General features: G+C 38.8%; 1 protein-coding gene across 7 annotated transcripts in view; it reads right to left on the bottom strand.

The window, feature by feature from the left end:
* Nucleotides 1-21987, bottom strand: part of ZNF521 (zinc finger protein 521) — a 296551-nt gene that overhangs the window by 123780 nt on the left and 150784 nt on the right. For 4 of the 7 annotated variants that reach the window (XM_008261154.5, XM_017344090.4, XM_051851322.3 and 1 more), the window contains one exon: nt 15559-15643. In XM_008261154.5, coding sequence (XP_008259376.3) covers nt 15559-15643 — 85 coding nt within the window. The remainder of the gene's footprint in view (nt 1-15558; nt 15644-21987) is intronic. The other 3 variants (XM_017344089.4, XM_070050372.2, XM_089305236.1) reach the window with 1 other exon arrangement.

Here is a 21987-nt window from a genome sequence, read left to right as displayed (position 1 = left end):
GAGCTGTAGGAAACTGGTTAAACAGAGACATGGTGGGCTGCACTAGCCAGTGTGTGGCCGAAGCAGCAGGCAGCAGGTACATGCACGTACACACACATGTAAGTACACAAGTGTAAGTGCACACATTTACACATACAAAGAAAACCGCAGCAGTTTCTTTTAAAGGAAGAGTACCAAAAAAAAAAAAAAAAAAAAAAAGGAAATCACAGGTACTGAGAATTAGAATTCTGAACTCAGCTATATAACTTAAGACCTCTGAATGTACTTTTAAGTTATACTCTATAAAGTGCTAATTTGAGATGTAAGATGATCATTCAAGAAGTTAGAAGGAAAAATGAAAAGACAAAGTTTATTTTGGTGCACAAAATTTTGAAATTTGTACATAGTTTTTTCACAGTATGTACTTCCCATGCATTTTTTGAAGATCCCTCATACACGATATAAAACAAATTTTTAGAGAAAGTAAAAATTATCTTTTCATTTAGAAATAAAAGCTGTGTCTTTTTTTGTCCCTAAGTAAACCAAAACCCATGATGCCTGAAAGGTTATAACTCTTTCTTGAAAGACACAGATATCTGCATACAATTTCATTCAATTTATTTATTTCTAAGATAAATTGTCTCAGTTATGAAAGAAATTACATGAACCCCAAACAGCCTGGACCTACAAAGCAGTGTGTATGGCTTCCAGGTTTTCAATGTCACATTCACTGGGCCAGGATGGTGCCTGTCGCCCTGATAATGCGGTAGCCTCGCCAGGACATGGGAGACACAGAAATAATGTCAGAGGCAAATCTTCAGGTTTGGATCTGACCATGTGAAGTGCAAACAGCGAACTTACACATGAACATGCAACTTGCTGCTCCTAACCTGCACATGTTGATCTCTTACCAACAAAACCAAACAAAAACCAAAGCCCACACTCATCTCCAATGCCTCGAGGGAAACCTATCACATGCATCTAACACAACTGCAGAGAACATCTAAAGGACTGAGGAGCTGTCTGTTCATAGTGCTGCTGTGGGTGAGGGAGTGAAGTTAGGAATCACTCAAGATTCCTAAAGATGAATTGATTTACATCCTCCCCGACAACGCGCCACCACTGTCTCGCTCCACTTCGCCATAGGCACTCCGGCCCCAGACTATTGAGAACTTTTCCCTGGTTCAGAACCCGTAGCTCTTTTGTGGCTCTCTGAGCTCCACTGCAGAAAATCAAGGCTGTGTCCTGTTCCAAACCAGCAAAACAATAACCGCCAAATCGCTTTTTGTGGCCCTTGCTTGCAGCATCGGCACTGCATGGCGCGCCATTGTCAGTATTCCTTCACGTAAGTGATTTTTCAGAGGTAGCTAAGTTCCTAATTCAGCAAGTTTGCTCCAGATTATCAACTTGTGTGTTTGTGCCTGCTGGGTTATGTGAATGATTACCCTTATCCTCCAAAGCCCTCCACCAGGACTGATGCTGCACCCATGGCAGTGACCCCTCGCGGTGAGGACGCCTTCTAACCGGTCAGCTTCCCTGCTTGATGAATTCCCACCTTTCAGCTCATCTATACTGAGCCTGTGGGCTTCGTGTTTTTCCTTCTGACTCTGTGCTTAGGTCTATGGGAAGTTATGAAACATATTTTTCTAGTCCTCCCAGGAGCGAGGCCAGGTTCACAATTTGACCTCAGAAACACAGCAGTCTTGCAAAGCCAGACAGCCCTGATAGAACAGAGTATTAGTGCTCTCTGCCTGGCCTACCCAAACCCTCACGTGAAGCATGCGGCAATGTTACTTCTGGGAAATGACAAGCAGTGGATCAGCAGGGGGAATAATAGGATATAATCACATACAAATATCACTGGCACATGGCTCCCTTTCTCCAAGCTGCCCACTACAGGTGAGGGCACAACGTTCTCATAAAACTAACCACCTATGATTTATAATGGAGCTGCCTAACCCCCTCTTTTCGTCAGATTAAGTTACAGGGTTCTACACCCACCCAGAGATTCTAGTTTCCATGATGTCAGTATCCCCTCAGGGGATGATTTTAAACAGACACACAAAAATATCTATACATTAGATAGAAGTCTTAGACACACGGAGTCACAATCCCAGAACAGCACAGGCTCATCTCAAAGACTGTCACAGACTAATTAAGGACCCTGACGCTGAAAAGGGAAGGCTGACCCTGTGGTCTTATTTACACAATTTCCAGCCAGAGGGCTGTGAAGCGGAGCCCCAGAGGGGGCAAATCTATCTGAAACCCAAGGGCACCTGCATTAAGGAAACTGGTGTAAATGAATCTCTTTGCTCAATGACAGAAGAGAAGACACAAATACTTCAATTATCTTGGTGTGGAATACATGTACCAACCTTCTTGGATTCAACATGGTGAGATATAGTTTCCTCTTATTTATTTTGACATTATTATTATTATACTTTGCATTTTACAATGCAAATACAAATTACAAGGAGGGCATTTTGAGAAGAATGATAAGCTCGTTAGACAGAAGGGAGCGATTCAAAAATTGCAAAACTTCAGCTTTCAAAAATAGCCTGAGTGACCTCTTGCAGTACTCTGACCACTCTGCAGCAAGCAGGAGGCAACCCCTGTGAAGAGCGAATTCTGGCAAAGTTCTCTCTTCACAGATGATGCACAGCTTAAGCTATAATGAGTTTTTGGGTTACAAATGCTGAACACATTAATATTCCTTGATGATAATTATCACAGTATAAGCACCTTTCCCAATGTGAGTAGCATAAAGCAACTGAAGCAGCATTTTTACTACATTTGAAACAAGCTGGAAAATGGGATTTTCTACTCTTGTAACCTGAGGTCAACATACATCAAGCACTGCATATTAAACACACCTGTACATGAAGCCCATTTCCCTTCCCTTCCCTTATGCTTCATGTACACCTAAAGCTACCTCCCTTATCCATTCTCTCTTATGAAATCCTTGACTTGGACATATATGTGATATACATAATCTCAAAACAAAATGCATTTCCACCCCATCATAATGAATCTTGTGTTTCTTCTTATGAGAATACAAATAGCAAATAAGTTCAGCAAGCCATGTTTTACAGATGAGATGTGTCTCTATGCAGTTTGAACGAACACTGTGGTCACTGGCTGCATATAAAGCAGGAGGAAAATTAGAATCTAGCAAGTAGGCTCCTGAAAGAACCAAACACACATGACACAGAAGTCGGAACAAGCTACCAGCCTTAATCTTGACATCTTCCAGACTAGTAATACTATTACACATGTGAAGGTTTAAATGTGTGTTCTAACCTACCAACATAATGACAATAAAGTCGGCATCATATATATCAGCATTGTTTTTGCCTAAGATTCCTGGAAAGCAATTCACATTCCAGATTAAAAGGACAATTATTGTTACTTGGATAACAGCTATCAAGTATTGTAAGAAAAAAATTAGCAAAGGTGACACATTATGCATTGTATCAGTGGGTATTCGATGGATCTAATATTCAGTACTTGCCAGAGCACACCCATGATAGATGCTGAAAAGATTTAACATACTATGGCCCAATTTGATTTGATAATACGCTCTGCATGGACAATAAGTTGATTTCCCCTCATCTCTCTTTCCTCTCTTCCCCCTATGGAGTGAAAGAGGGAAAATATATTTACTAGAAAGCTCAACTGATGGTAGGACAGTTTACGGTAATTACAATTAAGGTCCCCTTTATCTTTTAACAGGCCACACTGTCACTGTGGCACTCCCAACTGCACTTTGATTTAGTAACCAAAGCATGTCAATTGGAACTCTGAATCCAAAGAATGTGAACCGATTTCAGTCTTCGGGAGGTGTGAATCTGCCGAACTCATCTGCACCATGTTACGCCATGTGTCAGTTAAGAAATACACCTCACTACAAGTGCTTCAAGTTCTCGAACATCATTTTTACTTATGTGCTGCGAAAATGTCTTAAAATCCCATTTGAATAGATGGTAGGGTTATGAGAGAACCTTTACTAAATATTTAACAGCACTATCGGCTTATTAAATACTATAATGTGAGGGCCATGAGAGCATGATATACAGCACTTGCCTTTTTATTTCTTTTTAAACGTAATGCTGGTGCTCATTTTGAACACTCTGCAAGCCCATTCACCAGCAGCACCGATGCATTTTAAAAAGTCCTCATTTACCAGCACATAAATGTGGTTCGAGAACCTTTTAAGTACAGAAATGACTAAAAGTCTATTTGGTTTCGCTGTGCAAAATTTACGTTACCATGGCCAGGAAAAAAATAACCCTCAGAAAACATTTAAAAGGTTGTCTTAAAACAATAAGCAAAAGCTAAAAGTATATAGCTCTAAAATATAGGAAAGCAGGGGACATATTTTTTGGTTCTGTGAAATACAAATACACCAAAACAAGGCAAGAGATTTAGACAGCTGATAAAGAACAAGTACTCATCAGATCTGGAAATAATATCTCAATTCCTTATTGTATAATGAGACTACCCACGGAGACTGCGGCATTGGACCAGGACATCATGGCAGGTGACTTCATTTGCATCTATTCATAACAGCCTTTTTTTTTTTGTAAAAAAATGGATTAATGGTATTTTCACATACATGGTATGAAGATATTTCTAAAATTCTGCCTTCTTTTTGAAAAAGTTAACCAGGGTATTTTGGCCTTTTATGGTGGAATTCTCAAAGAAACAGAAGATGGTCTAACTTAAAACTCCCTTTCCAGTGGAGGTCTGCACCATGGGCATTTCTTCTGTAAACACTGTAGCAATGATTACCTGTCCTTCTAGTTCTCGGTGGAGACTCTGGCTTTTGCGAATGTCTTGTGTTGACTTACTAAATTCAGGCTATTTCAATTAGTATTACTGCACATTAAAAATTAATTGCATCACTGAGTGGATTAAGGTTTAAATTTCAGTTCTACAGTATGTGCACTAGAAATGACAGCTAAAAATCAATGCTCTTTGGCCCACAATCGGAAGTGTGTATGGTCGAATAGCATGGGACTGGCGTCATGGCCAAGCAGTTTTAAAAGACTTGATAGTTCAATTGAAGGTGTGTCAGTTCTAATTCTAGATTTTAGCTTGAATGCTGCACAGTAGCCTGGCCTTAGAGAAAGAAAAACAGAACAACAGCTGCACTGACAATCTGAAAACACAAATAGACACAGGTACTAAAATTATGACAACAAAAGGATCTGCAGTCACTCCAAATGCACATAATAATTACCTCTAGGTTAAAACCTCACTTGTGATTCTGCTCCATAAGAGCACAGGGTCTCTGACTTCAATCCACACTGTTCTGTTAGTTACTGCGAAAATGGGGTTGGGGGCAGGAAACAGGCTGTTTGGTAAAAAGAAAAATGAATGTATACCATATTCATAGTGACTACACCTATGTATTAAGGAAGGCAAAGACCATACTAACAAGGTAAGTTTTTTGTTTAGGCAGCAATCCCATCTAGACACCTCTCTTGAATTATTACACCTGGGGAGAAGGGATGACTCAGAATGGGTAATAGTGGATCATCTTGACTATGGCTTTGCTTTATAGATTTATAACATCTCCACAGAATGTGTGAAAAGAAGCATTTCCCTTTTATTCACAATAAATGTGTTCTTTTAGGAAGTTGGAGATGAGGGACATTGCAAATGAAGTCAACAAAGTGAGGCGGCACTGCAAGGCCACCCAGGATATGTGGGTTTGGAATTGAATGGTGATTGATATGCGCCTAAGAGGGAAAAATAATGCCTGCAATGTTCCTCAAGATCCCCTCTGTGCTGCACCGGTGGCCAACAGCAAGTTCAGCGGCAAGGGAGTAAAGAAGATGGGAAGTAATAATAACAATAAAAAGAATAATCTGGTGCAAATGGACCCCACGGTGTAGTAGTCATCCCTGTGCAACCATCGCCCTTCACTGCAATTTACTGATGTTGCTTCATTACAATACAGCATACAAAGGGGCAATGCACAAAGTGCACCACTGGAAGCAACGTGGCGGGAGGCAGCGTGCGCCACCCCAGCAGGCACTGTCATGGAGGCTAAGGGACAGTCTTCAAAAGTGAATTCACCTGTAAAAAAAAAATTCTTCAACAGCAGCATAATTGAGACACAGTGTGGTAATAAATTGTGGGGAAGAAACTAAAAGGTAGCAGGAAAAAAAGTGTTTCCTTCGTGAAATATTAAGAGGATTCCAAATTAATATGAATTAAAACATCCCTTGAAGACCTACCAACTTGTGGCTTTGTTAAAAGGAAAAGATACAAGGTCTGATGTTTCCTGTTTGGGAAACAGAACCAGGTTCCTTGTCTCCTACATTTTTATTCCTCCATTAAAGGAACTGAAACAATGTTTTTGGTTTTTTTGGATTTTTTTGTAAGGTGGGATTCTGCAGATTCAAGTTAATATTATTTAAAAGAAAATACGATCAGTTTTCTGATTCTTGCCTGCTGTGGTTGAAAATCTGACTTTCCAGTCAGTGCTGAGGGGAGGCTGAACGTGTGAAGGGGGGAAAGAGATTCCTTCCTCACCAAGGATCATTGAGTATGTCATTGGTTAATTCTTGCTCTATGCTCCTCATTAGCATTACTCTCAAGTTTCTGGTTATCATATCTGAAATATTAAGACATAATAACTACGAAGGTGCAGATAATTGGATATTAACCAGAACATACTTGACTGGGCAGGAGGTACAGCCCTGCTTAAACTAATCCTGAAATATATTAATCACCAATTAATGAAAGGGTTTCAAATTCATTTTCTATTATAGAACACCTCCGAGCACCTAAGCTTTTTCTAACAAAATGACTTGGAATAACAGGGCAGAAATAAGAAATACAGCCATCTGATGAGGGCTTGAATTAATTCCTTAAGCCTGTTGTCTGGTGATGGTGAAAAATATAGGTAAAGCCTTGGTCACTCTTTCCAAAGACTAGTAGAAAGAAGAAGGGATGCTTTTCAAAGTTCAGTGCCCTCTGTTTAAATTCCAAATTTATCCCTTTCAATGGCAGAGCCACAGCTAAATATTTCATCCGAGAGCTGTCATAACATTATCTAAGTCTTCCATCCCGGAGAGCCTGCCAGACCTCCAAACTAACAACAGATGTACTCTTGAAATATAAAGCCAATTAGGGGGAGCCCAGAGAAGCTCGGCGAAACCTGTTTTACACACAGCAACACTAAGTAGTGCTTGTGAATGGACACCATCAGGGACAACAGCCTTGTCTGAGGTGCAATGTCAACAACGCTTACTATGCAGAAATAGAGTAAAGCTAAAGAAAAAAAAAAAGCAGGAAGAAGAAAACACGCAGAAGAACAAAGGGAAGAAGTGTTTCCGTATGTTCCACATGGCTGTGTCTCACAGGTGTTTCATTAGCTTGGTTTTAAAATCCCCACTAAGCTCCCTAGGAAGACTCCCCCAGCTTAGAGAAATTGTTACAAAAATGCCACTCAACGAAAAGAGGAAAAAAATAAACTAAAAACTTCTGAGGACATTATTCTCACAAAGGGATTCTAACATCGTTTCATATTTAAAAGGTGTAACTCCAAAATACTCTGAAAAAGACGTACACTTTGATGCCGGGGAAAACAAGGTGTTTGGATTAATGTCAACACACGCAAGGAACTGACATGACATCATTCCCCCATTTTTCCTGCCTTTCTCCACTTCATCGATGAAAAGAGTATGAGAAGTATTAATCTCCAGGTTTTTTTTATTGTGTTTTTTTTTGTTGACTTTCATTTTAATAACTCTTAAGTAAGCACTCAGTGCAGGTGAATTCAGATACGCTGGCAAGTCGGCCCTTTTATCAACAATTTTGCCACAGAAATACACAAACATTTCAATGGCTCTTCATTAGCAAACAAATCAACAAGTGATATTTTAATGCATGACTTTATTCCATCTCTGTGGGGACTGTAGTTGAGAGTGTGATGTACAGTACAGAGAAAGGAATCATCAGCCACGGGGTCCCAGGGCTCCCTCCATTGAGGACTTCGCAGCCCCTGCTTAAAGCGTGCATTTAATTGACTGATAGACAGTAGCTTCTTTGTTCACACAAGACAGCGAAGTAATGGCAGCTTGAAAATCGTACCATCTACAGGGTCTCCTGAGACTAGTAACAGGGGGATATGTGTCAGGAATAAATAAATAATCTAATTATTAAGCCACTTCCTGTCAAGTTAACTCCAATTTGTTGGCTTTTGAAGGCAACAAAACGAGGCATTTTTCCTCATTATGCTTCTCTTTTTATACCAGTGGTAATCAGAGGCGGATTAAAGGGTGCCTGATTGGTTTTTTTGTCAAGGAACTGAGAAGCAGCCAACAGTACAGAAAAACAGAGTTGGGGTTAGAAGAAATTTCATGCTTGTCTCCTTTCCAGCTCCCTAACAGCCCACGCGGCTGCCCCATACAGTGCTGCCAGCTGTACAGCAAATGTGTACCCCTCCAACTGAGGCCTACCGGGCCACAGGCGCCATCCTGAGAGCTGTGAGATACCTTGCAATCTTGGCAGGTAGCTACTGCTGTCATAGGCATAATTCTAAAGGTGACCTACGAAACCCCATCAGCTCACCAAATGCAACAATATGAGCAGCTGAAGTTCGACACCCACTCTCCAGATTGGCTCCCTCTCCTTTGTTTACTGCTATTAATGGCCCTGCAACTAGGAAGTAACCTGTGGAAGCAGGTCATCGGAGACCCTTCCTCTTGGGTGGGTGTGAACCGAGCCCGTGGAAATAGGTCGTGAACCACGCATGCCCAGGCAAAAAAGCATGCAAGGACGTCTGGATGTGTGTGTTTGGCCGCGATGGGGGTGGGGGGCAGGTGGGGGCGGTAGGGATTTCTGTTGCTTATTTTCAATGACTTTTCGAGCTCTCGTTCAGAAATGCTTTTGCAAAGTTCATTCAGAAACAGATACTTGTGTTGGATAATAAACATATCAAACAGAGAGTTGAAAAAACGGATGCACTCGTGGCATATAGTACCGGAAGTCAATGGCGAGGACAAATAGAGCTAGAAGCCCCACCATCGTGTCTCCGCGGTCACATGGCACTACCCATCTGGCACAGCCTTTCCTCCTAGCGTCTCTGTGCAGAGCCTAGCAGATAAGCTGGCATTCTTGTGAGGCCTCTTTAGGGGCAGCGTGTTCTAAAGAGGAACGCGAAACTGAATCTTGGATCCGTCCATGGGCTCAGCCAGAATCCTCATCCTCACAGAAAATTCACATCACAAGAAATGTCTAAGAGGCTTTCTTTGGGGCTTGTAAATTAGAAACGCCAGTGACTGCCAGCATTTTGTACTCTCGTAAATCAAAGCTGCTAGACACAAGTGAAAACACACAACACGGATAAACATCTTGATTTGGCTTTTAATAGCTTACCATTGACATTGGGAGACGGGTCTGCAAATGTTCAAGAATCCAAAGAACCAAGAGGCGTTCTTGCAAGCGTGTCCTTCTTCTAGACTATCTTTTCCCTTTTCTGTTCCCTTAAACTGTCTTTCTGTTTGGAAGGCTGCTCATAAAGGAGACTTGCTAAGGGTCCTGCGGCCCCTCTTTGCACCCGCTAAACAGCATAGCTATGTTCTATTTACGCCCGTGGATGTCCTTTCTGAATACATCTTGAATTTTGGTTAAATTGCACAGATAATTAAACCCTCTTCATATTTACAGTCTGCTTCATTGGTACCATGAATTCTGTTTTCAGTTACTGTCTGCAAATTCCCTCTCTGAACAATTTCATACTAAGCAATAACACTTCATTTTACATGAGTTTTATCTGATGTCCCCATACAGAGCTGCCAGCTGTACAGCAAATGTGCGGTTCTCAAACTGAGGCCTACCAGGCCACAGGCTCCATCCTGAGATCTATAAGGCACCTTGCTGTCATTGGCAAGCTTTCCCTGCTATCACTGCGACCATCGCTCCACACTGCACACAACTTAAAATCATCTGATTATTAGAATTTGTGGCCCACGCTCCATTTTATCCTTTATTTAATCTATCCCCAGATCACACATTTGTTTAAATGTTTTGGCTGGTTTACAAATCATGCAGCCATCTGCACAGTAGGTGTGACACCATTTTTTAGACAAAAGTTACGTTACAAACAAAGATAAAGTCATCTGAGATGCTTTGGTGTTTGTTATTCTGCCCGGTTCACTTGGACCAACTCTAAGAAATAAATAGAATTATCAGTGTAAATCGATGAACATCTATGAAAAACAACACCCAGCAGAATGCCGAGTTTGCTCCATTACCTACGTTAATATCATGACAGCTGAGGAGAGATGACCTGGCCCACTTCTCAGCTCTCCTGTACAGATGGCTATTAAAGAGAAAGTATCCCTTTTGTATGGTGCATGTAGAAACCCTTTATGGGCTTTTCAAATAAGCCAGCATTGCCCACATGAGGGTAGCTTTCTGTTACCATTAAACTGCCCAGATTTCATCTTTTTTAATCCAGCTCTTGATGAAATAAGCCAGTATTTCATCATATTTAACACCAAATGCTTGTTTCTTAATTCCCTGAAATTTTTCAGCAATCAAATAAAGATGCTTTAAAATAATTCAATAGTCTTCTCATTCAGAGTAACTGCAAATCAAGGCTCCAAAGAATCTCAGTAATTTTGAGCTTCTTAGGACAGCGTGGCTATATATATGTACACATACGTGCATGTGTGTGTGTGCACACACACACATACACATACACATGCCCACACAGAAACACATTACTGTAGATTCATTTCTATTGATCTTTGTAAAACTGCCAATGAAAGAAGAGAGTTTAAAGGGCCATACGGCCCTTTATTTTCCTATGCAGACACACAGGATCTTTGGATATTTCCCCTCAAGACATATAAAATCTAAAACCACTATAGACCTCAAAATATTGGTTTTAGTCTATTCCAAAGCAAAAATGCTCAAGCTGAAATGATTCAGAGGTGATAGTGAATGTCACAAAACTATAATGAAGATTAGTCACATAGTAGACCATCCACTAAAGAAATGAAAGAGAAAGAATGCCATTTGTGACCTTGGGCATCAAGCAAACTGCAGAATGTATGAATGTCACTTGTCACAAGACTAAAATTTCACCACATTGTTCACAACTGATTTATGCATCCTTTTTGTCTTGACATCTGTGATATATATCATGTGTGACATAACACATGGGGTACATATCTTTCCATACGCACTGCAGAAGAGTTGAATTTTTTCATGAGCTTTAAAAAATTGTGTTCCCCTCTAAGACAATGACTATTCGAGATACAAATAAAATTTTTTTATTTGTATATATATATACAAATATAGTCAATGTATATAGTCAATATATATAGTCAATGGCTTTGCATCTGTGTTTTCCCATTAGCTATCACTTTGTTAAGACTAGTTTTGCTTTTCTGAATAAATCTGATCCTTTAAAACACTATTGCATTGTCCTGGATCTGTCCAGGACACATCTATTAATGACTCTCTGGATTTTCCCATCTTTTCACAAAACAGGATATTCTGATACTTTATATGCAATTTTTCCTTTACAACACTCATCTTTTTGATCAAATGAAAAACATGAAAAGAAACCCCACCAAAGCTAATGCAGTTACCATTTCAAAGTGGACTTTAAAACATAATTCTTAGGTAAATGGTTTGTACCCATTCCCTTCATATTTTCCATCAGTAAACGTGGAAAAGGAATGCTGGCAACAGCCATAGCAGGAGCCTGACTGCTTATCCTCCAAGTCCATGGCCACAGTCATCAATTCCAAGGATAATGGTATTTCTCCCCTTTGATCATTTCTTTGTCAAGCTGACTGGCCTTCGATGGTGAGTGTACTGCTGGTTGTCTACCACCAGCCGCTCGCAATTTGCTCACTATGTTTCATGAGACAGTTGTTTGTGGCTGTTTGGAACACATTTGTCTCTTTGGGGATTTATGCGCTAGCTGCAATGCCAACTTCCATAGTGATCGAAATTTCTTTCTAACTAAAATAGATAATTAGAGGCTGGTAATTATTGGTCAAGAATTATCAGAGTGAAAAAATTAAGCTTCTCCTAAATAGTTCTTGGCAATGTCATCTCTTTATATCATCTCATGCCTAACAGCCCTTTATTCGGAGCACTTACAAATTTACTCTACTGCTGTTGAGCCTCGTAATTTTATATGAGGCAATGCCTTCGCTGGGTTAAACACATTTAAATTCTCTAGTCTTTTCTTTATTTGTGCTAATCCATACCAAATAATAATAATATAAATAATAATAATAATTAAAATAACAACAACAGCTATCTCAAAGAGGAAAATAACAAATATTTACCATGGTGATAAAAGAGAAGCGTGAATAGTAAATTAAAGGACATAATACACAATGGCTCCTTTCTGTATTCTCAAGTCAAACACCAGTGTAAACTATGTGAAATGAACAAAGGAAGACAAGAAAAATCTCCTCATCTGTAGAGACGTTAAAAGAGTGGGAGATCTTTCCCCAGGAAAGCTGTTAAAGTGTTTTGTAGCTCTTTGTGTGTGTGTATGTGAAGAAGACAAGAAACCCCTAAACAGGCACTGGTCTGATTTCTCACTGAAACTCTGTCAAAACGTGGTGGAGAGTGAAGCTTCTTTTTTTCCTTACTAGACGTAAGCCAAATCCCCAGTGCGTTTTTACTGAGTAATTATTCCTGCAACTCAGACCACGTGTCCACACAAGCTACACAACGGCATTTAAGAAGAGCACCTCTGGTATGTACCTGGTAGAAACATTGATGGTTTTCCTTTCACAAATGTCCCTGGCCAACAGCCTGAAACCAAGCACATCCAGAAAAAAAGTGTGGAGGTTGCTTGCAATTGCATTAAAACATATGTGGTACATAGAAAGGAATGCACAAGACTTGGTTAAAGAAGTAACTAACAGTTGCACCTCATTGGGTCATCTGCAGATCTTGTTTTCCATCAGGTGATATAATCCTTCCTCTAGACTGATTGAAATGTAAAACAAAATCTGTAAAACCACTATCTACCCTCTTAACAAAAAGAATAAGAGGCTTTTCAGATAGTCCCTAATCCCCCTTCCCTTGCTAAATGTCTAGTTGAGATTATTTTTTGATTAGACAAAAAACACACAGATACACAACCTAAAAATGCCTACCCTCAATGGAGGTATTTTAGCCAACAAAATAATGCTGCCTGCCTCATTTGAAAGACTAAGTATCACACTGGGATTTTAAAAAGGACATCTTAGCCTCTGTGACACCCTCTGGTTTTGCATCCTCTTTCTCTTGATAGTAACAACTCAAAGGGAGTTAAAGCACTTGGATGCATGGTCAACAGATAAAACAATTAAATGGATGCTATTCATTTATTTAGGCCTCAAGTGCAAGAGAATTACATATTTTATTATTAAAAATAGCATGAATATTAAATAACTAGGCTCTCTGTGAAAGGGAATGGAATTTGCTTCTCTGGTAGAAGGTGAACTGTTAAATGCTCAGATCCCAAGAGGAGGTGAATGTCATATTAATCCAGCATACGATAGAGGAGGGAGAGCCTTGGGAAAGTACTAATGATGCAAGGAATGTAAGATACATACAAAGAGAAAAGGTACAAAGCTGTTTGAAATGAGGGACCAGGGCAAACCAATGAGCGTGAAGGGCAAGGTGATACTAATATCAGAAAATCAGAAAGTCCTCTTAAGAGCATCCAGTTCAGATTCCATATGTACAAAAGTGTTCAGTATGGTGAAAATATATTCAGCTTGTTCATCTAGGTAAATTATAAATTTATTATCTAGGATAAATCAAAAATTCTGAAACAAAAGTAAGTTTACATTTAGTAGAACTAATCGGAAGTATGACCCACAACACTTCATTAAATTTTCCATAAGCTGCAAACCTCCAAGAAATGTGTTGACCCACAAGGCAGAACCACGAATGACTGGCACCAGCAAACTCTACTCAAAAAGATAGCTGGGGAATAGTAACTTTGGACATTTGGAAAATAGAATCCACTTTTTCCAATCTGCTCCTCCCCCTCCCTAAAGAAGCAGTTTTAAAAGTTTATATAAAAGAGCCTTTAATCTCAACCAGAAGGCAACTGCAAGGAAACAAACACATTATCTGAAACTTGTACATGTTGCCATTATCTTGTAAACACTCAAAACACTGTTTTCTATAATATTGAAAAGTATACTACCTCATGTATAAGAAAATCATTAATAATATTAGTACCTAAATAGAGAAAAATACCAAGATGAAGCAATCAATATTTGAGTTGTTATGTATAGGTTCCATTGTGCACAATTAAACACTTAGTCTTTTATAAGCAATAATCCTCCTAAAGACCCATCATTTGAAAACTATAAAGCACATCTTATTGAAAAACTATTAATCAATAGGCCAACATGCTTTTGAATTTATCTTCATTAATTTAGACAAAAGCTTTGGAAGATTTGTTTAGTTTTAATGATCAGTTAGGACAGTTGGAGCACCCCTTCTACTAAACATTCTTAGAATACTACTGAACAGGGTATAAAACAACTTATTTCCCCCTGCAAACAAGTTCCTAGTCCAACATACTGAATTCTCTTCCCTGTCTTACAGAGTTGTAAGATAGGAGAGCAGAGGCTAATTGGACTTTTAAAATATTATATCATAATTATTTGTGGAATTACAAAAGTAGCAGAAAAAAAAAAAAAGCTCCCATAGTATAAAATCACAAATGAGTAACAAAAATAGTATGAAGTAAGAGCAATTGTCATTTTACTGGTAGAAAAAGATCTGCTTGATAAAGTTTAATTGGCTGGTAAAACTCTTAGTGTTATTACTAAGTGCTTATCAAATTAAAAAACATAGGCAGTAATCCCTAAGGAATTAAGGGATAATGGGACAATGCGAGTAAGTCAAAGAATTATCCTTTTAGTTCTAGCCCATGTGATAAATGTAAAATCCTAAAAACACTGGCCTGGAATGACTTCAGAGATCTTTCCCCAAACCACATTTACAAAGATCTATGGAAGATTTGGTGGGGAATAAAACACGATTACTGAAAGATCTTTATGATCACGATTATTTCCAGGCTGCTGAAACCATACATATCAAACTATTTCATGGCAATTTAAATTATTTATGTTTCCCTATCACAAAAACTCTCCACTTTAGATTTCGATACAGAGATGCTTAAGCAACACACAGTAGTGCCATTACCATAATAACTTCTGAAATTAAAACCTGTCTAAAACTCTATGGAAAGCTAACATCCAGTTCATTAACCATTCCTGTTAGTTTTCAATAATGCAAAAATGATTAGAAGTTTAATTTGTTAATCACCTGTGTTTTGACTGGCAGTAGATATATAATCCTCTGCAGAAGTCTAAAGTAGCCCTTGCAGAAAATCAAATGTGCTAATGCCTTATCAGGCCTAATAATAGAAATAAAAAAAAAATCAATCATGCCTAGGAAAACCATTGATGGCTGAACAATTAATTCATCTTTACTTCTGTTTAATTATATAGACACTGATGTACACGAGTAGCAGAAAAAAAATCTAACTGTAGTAAGGTGTAAAGCATCACTCACCGATCATGTGATTTGCAACATGAACCTGAATATCCCATTCATTGTAGAAAACCATCTGACACTTGATGCATTGATAGGTCTTCTTCTGAGAAAACAAGTATAAACAGAATTATTTAGACAAATGTACTTTTATTGCTGGTTTGTTTACAAAACACACACACACATACACACACACGTGCATGCACACACACATAGAGCAATTTGTTAAGACACTGGTCTTACATATATCACTAACCATAATTGAGAGCTGCTTAGGAAAATTCCACGAGTTCTCACCAAGTCTTTGTGGCATGGTCCCATCAGTACACTTTTGGTTGCCAACATTTAGAAGAAACTGAGGCATGGAACGATGGCATAATATATTTTTAAAGGTTCCTAAACTAAACAATGGAAGCTAGCATTAAAATATCCTTCCCACACAGCCAAGTTTCAGAAACCAGTGTGTGAAGATCAGGCACAATTCCCATTTGACTAAAACAACTGTGTTGTCTAACAAATGAAAATTCATGGAATCTAGCCAAAAGATTAAGAGAAGGTCATTTTTAGCTGAAGTCTAAAATTTAGGTGATGTTTCAAAAGTTGCTATGAACTAGCATTCAAATGTATACTTTCTCCTATAAAGAAATTTTATCTCCCTGAACATCAGTCCAGTATAGTACATATAGCAGCATTTCTGTTAAAATTCTGATAGCATAAGTGAAGAAAGGGAGGCCCAGAGAAGTAAAAAGATTTGCCTCATGTCACAGCGCCACAGAGCTGGGAGGAGAACTAAGCTCCTGATCCCATATACAAGGCTCCCTGATAAAAGCAGATTTCATACTTTATTACCTGGTCCCGGTTCATAGTGGATCAACTCAATAAATAATGTGTTTGTTATGTTTTCAGTGTACACAATTATATAAATTCCTGTATCAGACTCAATATTTGCAATTAAAAACTACCTTGGAAAACAAAATAAACCATTATGAAATAATCTATTTTGAAAATCTCCTAAATGTATGGAAATTACATTCATAAAAATCACATAAATGACATTTGGTTATAAGCATTCCTACAGAATTATTACTTTACCTGTAGTCACATAAAATCATTTTACTAAATGGTATTGATAGGGAATACCATCTTGTAAATTACAATTAATTTTAAAGAACTCAAATTCTCTAGAATATAACAAAATAAAGATTTGAGATTAAAATGATAAAATTCATCAATGTGAATTTTTCCCAATTATTGTAATTTAACATAGAATTTCCTTCTGAAACAGGGGACAGCAGTCCTTGCAAACCACAAAAGTACAGGCACATTTCCAGTGGAAGCTGTCTAAATAACCTAACCATCTTTGTATGTTAGGTATGTTGTGAACTGAATGTGCTGAATCTAAATCTAACATGGACTTCAAACACCCTGACAATCACCGAGGAAGATTTACTACACTGGCTGTTTATAAGATGCTTTTGATGGTGACATATAGAGCAACATGTGTTGCGTAAATAACATCTATCCCTTTTTTTAACAATATTTCCCTTTAGAACTAGTTAGAAAATATTTCTTACTCCCAGATGACCTGCATTATATATTGTTTATTAGCATACTTCTAGCATTATTCCTGATATGTGACCTTGTTGAAAAACAAAGAAGCATAAACTTAATGGCTAGTCTTTTCTCTTGTTAGCACAGTAAAGCATACAGTATGTCGAAAACTGTCTCCAAAAATGATGACTGATGAATATGTTGCCAGAATATTACTAGGGCTTTTTTTTCTTTTCTGTTCTTATAATAAAGAATAAAATCACTTGAAAAGCCAAAATAATAAATACCAGCACTTACTGCTATCTTCAATATGAATGATGCATTTGAAGCTCTATGTATGTAAGTTTTCTTTTATCATAGAAAGAAAATGCTTTAGTTGCTATTGATAACTTAAATACTAATTCTCTCAACACTTAAAAACAATGCTTGGGATACTATATTCCACTTTTATTAATAAAGCCACGTGCTTATGGATAAGCTCCTCAATCTGCAGCCCTCTAAGAATTTAATGTGATCAAAGACAACGGACCAAGATTTTAAAATACACCAGCTTGGTCTCTACCTCACCATACTTTTTTACATTTTCTACACACAAAGCAGCAACATGTACACTGCGGGGTGTATAGGGTTTTATTTTAAAGCCATGATGAAAATTCATTTCACTTTTTATTTAAAAAAATTTTTTTTCAATGACCTTTAAAGCATCCCTCATTATAATTATAGATTCTTAACAAAATATTTGAGAGACCCCTGTGCAGCTGTACACCATTTTTAAGTGAACGTCTAACCTCTGAACAGTGCAGGCCTGCGGGAGCTCATGGCCTCAGAGGTAAGTCTATTTCAACTGACCAGGTAACTCATCCCAATTCTACACCCAAATCTACTTTTCTGCTTTCACCCACCAAACCATCCTCTAGGCTCAGGTGCTATAAAGAGCAGGTTGAATCCCTTGTCCTAATACAACAGTTACATTAACCCCGTTTCAGGCTGCAAACAGGGGTACAATGTAAGGAAACGCTTAGAGCAACTTCTATACTGGCTACCTCCCTCCAGGTCAGTGTTTTAATGAAAAGGAGCCCCAAATGAGGCCTGGGACTCGAGGTGTGACCTGACTTGCAGCACTCAGGCGGACTGTCACCTCCCTTAGGACAATTACTTCCATTTATATAAAAGACAACAACAGAAAAAGTCGAGAGAGCATTTCTTTTAAAAGCAGATAAAAGTAGAAACAGAACTTCCATTGTTTGGGCCCAGATTGGCCTTTATCAACGCTTAAGTTGTCAATTTACTTGAAATGCTAATTTAGTACAATTTTTAAAAGAGACTTTTTTTCATTAGCCTTTTTAAATGTGCTGCTTGGGAGTGGGATTGTCATTTCCTGATTGTTCTCCTTTGTTTTCTGATACTGATAGATGTAATTATCAAGGATACAACTTTTTCCCAGCACCTCATTATTTTTGATTGATTTTGAGAACAATTTAAATGTGCCTTTTTGACATTCTTGTTTTCAGTTATACTGTGGTTAAGGTACTCAGAGACTTTCAGAAAAGAGCATCTCATAAATTAAAAAAAATGTGATTAGGGATCTTTAATAATGTATAGCTTTAAAAATTATTCTGATTAATCCTATCCCCCTCCATCTCACCTTATCCCATTAGGACTGAATCTTCACATTTAAGTCTCACCAAATTAAAAAATAATTTACAATAATATTTTAAAATTATATTTTGCAGTTGTACACTACTTTGATATTTAGAAAAACATCTTATGTTTAAAAGAACCTCAATGAGTCCATAAGAATGATAATAATCTGCAAAAACAGAAACCAATCTCAACTGTCACCACTGAAGGGGACTACTACAAACATTCTGTCTCCAATAAGCAGTAATTAAAAGGACAGAGCACCTTGCATTTTGAGGAGGAAGTCAAGTCAGTGCCTATTTGATGAGGGAAAGGTCTTTATAAACGAATAACAATAGGAGAGATGATGAAATTAGAAATTCCCAATTTTAATCCAGATATAGACTTATAAAGTAAGCATGGTCACATGTTAACAACAACTAAATCTAGTTTCATATCTGAAGATTTGGATAATAAAAGTGGGACTAAAGGAAAATTCATAATATACAACTTTTTTAAAGATTTATTTATTTATTTGACAGAGTTACACAGAAAGAGAAGGAGAGGCAGAGAGAGAGAGAGAGAGGTCTTCCATCTCCTGGTTCACTCCCCAAATGACCACAATGGCCAGAGCTGGGCTGATCCAAAGCCAGGAGCCAGGAGCTTCTCCAGATCTCCCACGCGGATGCATGGCCCAAAGACTTGGGTCACCCTCCACTACTTTCCCAGGCCATAGCAGGGAGCTGGATTGGAAGTGGAGCAGCCAGGACTCGAACTGGTGCCTACATGGGATGCCAGTACTGCAAGCGGTGGCTTTACCTGCTATGCCACAGCACCGGCCCCAATACATAGTTTTTAAGACTAAATATAATCTGATTAATCCCATATCTACTGCTCATTTTATACCCTTCATACTTGCTAAGCATGAGAAAATAATTTGTACTTAGTTTTTGTAAGTAGCTTTGCAAACATTTTTGGTAATTTTGTTCCATTATTATTTTTTTACCCAAAGCTGACATATAAACTCTAAGGAATCTCATTTATTTCATAAAGTAATACTAATTTCTTATAATCGTATCATACTGCACAGTCTATAAAGAACACACATACATAAACTCCCTCGCAACAATCCTGTGATGGTCTATCAAGCAGGGATTCATACCCTCATCTGCAGATCAACTAAGTGACCTGTCCAAAGTCACGAGGCTTGTGAAGGCCAGGACACTACTCAGCCTCCTACCCACTGGGTTCATTTGCAGGCAGAATTACAATTTTGGGCACAAATTACATTATAGGTACATTTTGAAAGAAAGCTTTCCTTAGAAGTGCATAGTGCTTTGGTGACTGGCAATGCCAGGGAGCATAGGAAAATACCTTACGGCAGGGAAGGAAGAGTTTCTAGACACTTTCCCTTGGGCTCCTGGTCCTAGACCTGTAACTAAAACCCGTGGGGTAGAATTGGCTCCATCAACTCCTTTAGTATATTTCAAGATTCTCCCCTTCCTTTTCCATGTTTTGCAGTCTTATTGTCATTTTTTTAACTGTGTATTTACATTTATTTATCCTGCTCGATCCAAAACCAATTTCAATCTGAGATCTCAGGTATGTCTTCAATCCCCAAGATTTTCTCTCTTACACTCTCTATGTCCACTGAATTCCTATACTGCATGGTTTGCAGTCTCTCCAAGTTTTCTCCATGTATCATGTACACATGAGGGTTCTTTGAAAAGCTGGTGGAAATTGTAATTAAAAGATAAATTTTGGTGTGAAAAATTTTGAAGCCTCTGTGTAGCTTTTTTATGCATAGCTTTCCATGAACTTTTAAAAGATCGCTTATAATTTTTTTAAAGATTTATTTATTTATTTAAAAGGCAGAGTTACACAGAGAGAGAAGAAAAGGCAGAGAGAGAGAGGTCTTCCATCCACTGTTTTACTCCCCAATCGGTTGCAATGGCTGGAGCTTCACTGATCCGAAGCCAGGAGCCAGGAGATTCTTCTGGGTCTCCCACATGAGTGCAGGGACCAAAGGACTTGGGCCATCTTCCACTGCCTTCCCAGGCCATAGCAGAGAGCTGGATCGGATGGAGCAGCTGGGACTTGAACCAGCGCCCACATGGGATGCCGGCTCTGCAGGTGGCGGCTTTACCTGCGACACCACAGCACCAGTCTCAATCCCTTATAATCTAAAAATCAGTTTGTCTATGTCCAAAGAAGGTGGTAGTCTCTGTATTCCTGAAAACCACCGTTGTCTAGTCTGCCCTATCTACCAAAGTGCTTATTTCAATGGCTATTTTTCAACTCTAATATTTCTAATTTTAAATAATCAAATGATCCAGTTCTATTTTTTTGCTTAGATTTGCACATTTGTCATTTTTAATGGAAATCATTTCTGCATCTATCCTTCTGAGTTTCTAAATACACTTACTTTAATAAAATAAAAGATATATTTATTTATGGGGCCGGCGCTGTGGTGCATGGGTTAATGCCCTGGCCTGAAGCCCCAGCATCCCATATGGGCGCCAGTTTGAGACCTGGCTGCTCCACTTCCAATCCAGTTCCCTGCTATGGCCTGGGAAAGCAGCAGAAGATGGCCCAATTCCTTGGGCCCCTGAACCCACAAGGGAGACCCAGAAGAAGCTCCTGGCTCCTGGCTTTGGATTGGCGCAGCTCCGGCCATTGCTGCCAATTGGAGAGTGAACCATTGGATGGAAGACCTCTCTCCCCCTCTCTCTGCCTCTCCTCTCTCTGTATAACTGTGACTTTCAAATAAATAAATAAATTTTTTAAAGATTTCTTTATTTATATATTTGAATATCAAAGCCAACAGAGAAACCAAGATCTTCCATCCAGTGAGTGGTTCACTCTCCAAATGCCCACAGCAGCCACAGCTGGGTCAGGCCAAAGCCAGCCCAGAATTCCTTCTGGGTCTTCTACACAGGTGGCAGGGACCATCATCCACTTGAGCCATTATCCACTGTCTTCCCAGGCATATTAGCAGGAAGCTGGAGAGGAAGCAGAGCAGCCATGCCTGGAACTGGCCCTCCAATATGGGATGCCAGTGTCACAAGTGGCAGCTTAACCCATTGTGCCACAACACTGGCCCCTAAGCATCCTTATTTCAAAGTTTTTGTCAAACCTTTCTATATAAATACTTTCTTCTGGGTGTCAGAGTCGTTGGGTTTCTTTGTACTGTTTGCTCCTTTACTAGCATTAGACTCATTGGCATACTCTGGAGTCTTGGTTTGAAGCCCATTTGTAGTGAAAGATGTTTTTCCTATG

Source organism: Oryctolagus cuniculus, chromosome 10 (genome assembly GCF_051225735.1).
Source record: "Oryctolagus cuniculus isolate XC-2025 breed Fujian yellow rabbit chromosome 10, ASM5122573v1, whole genome shotgun sequence".
Lineage (NCBI taxonomy): Eukaryota > Metazoa > Chordata > Mammalia > Lagomorpha > Leporidae > Oryctolagus > Oryctolagus cuniculus.
Note: the sequence above shows the minus strand (reverse complement) of the source record. Positions and strands in the feature narration are given on the sequence as shown.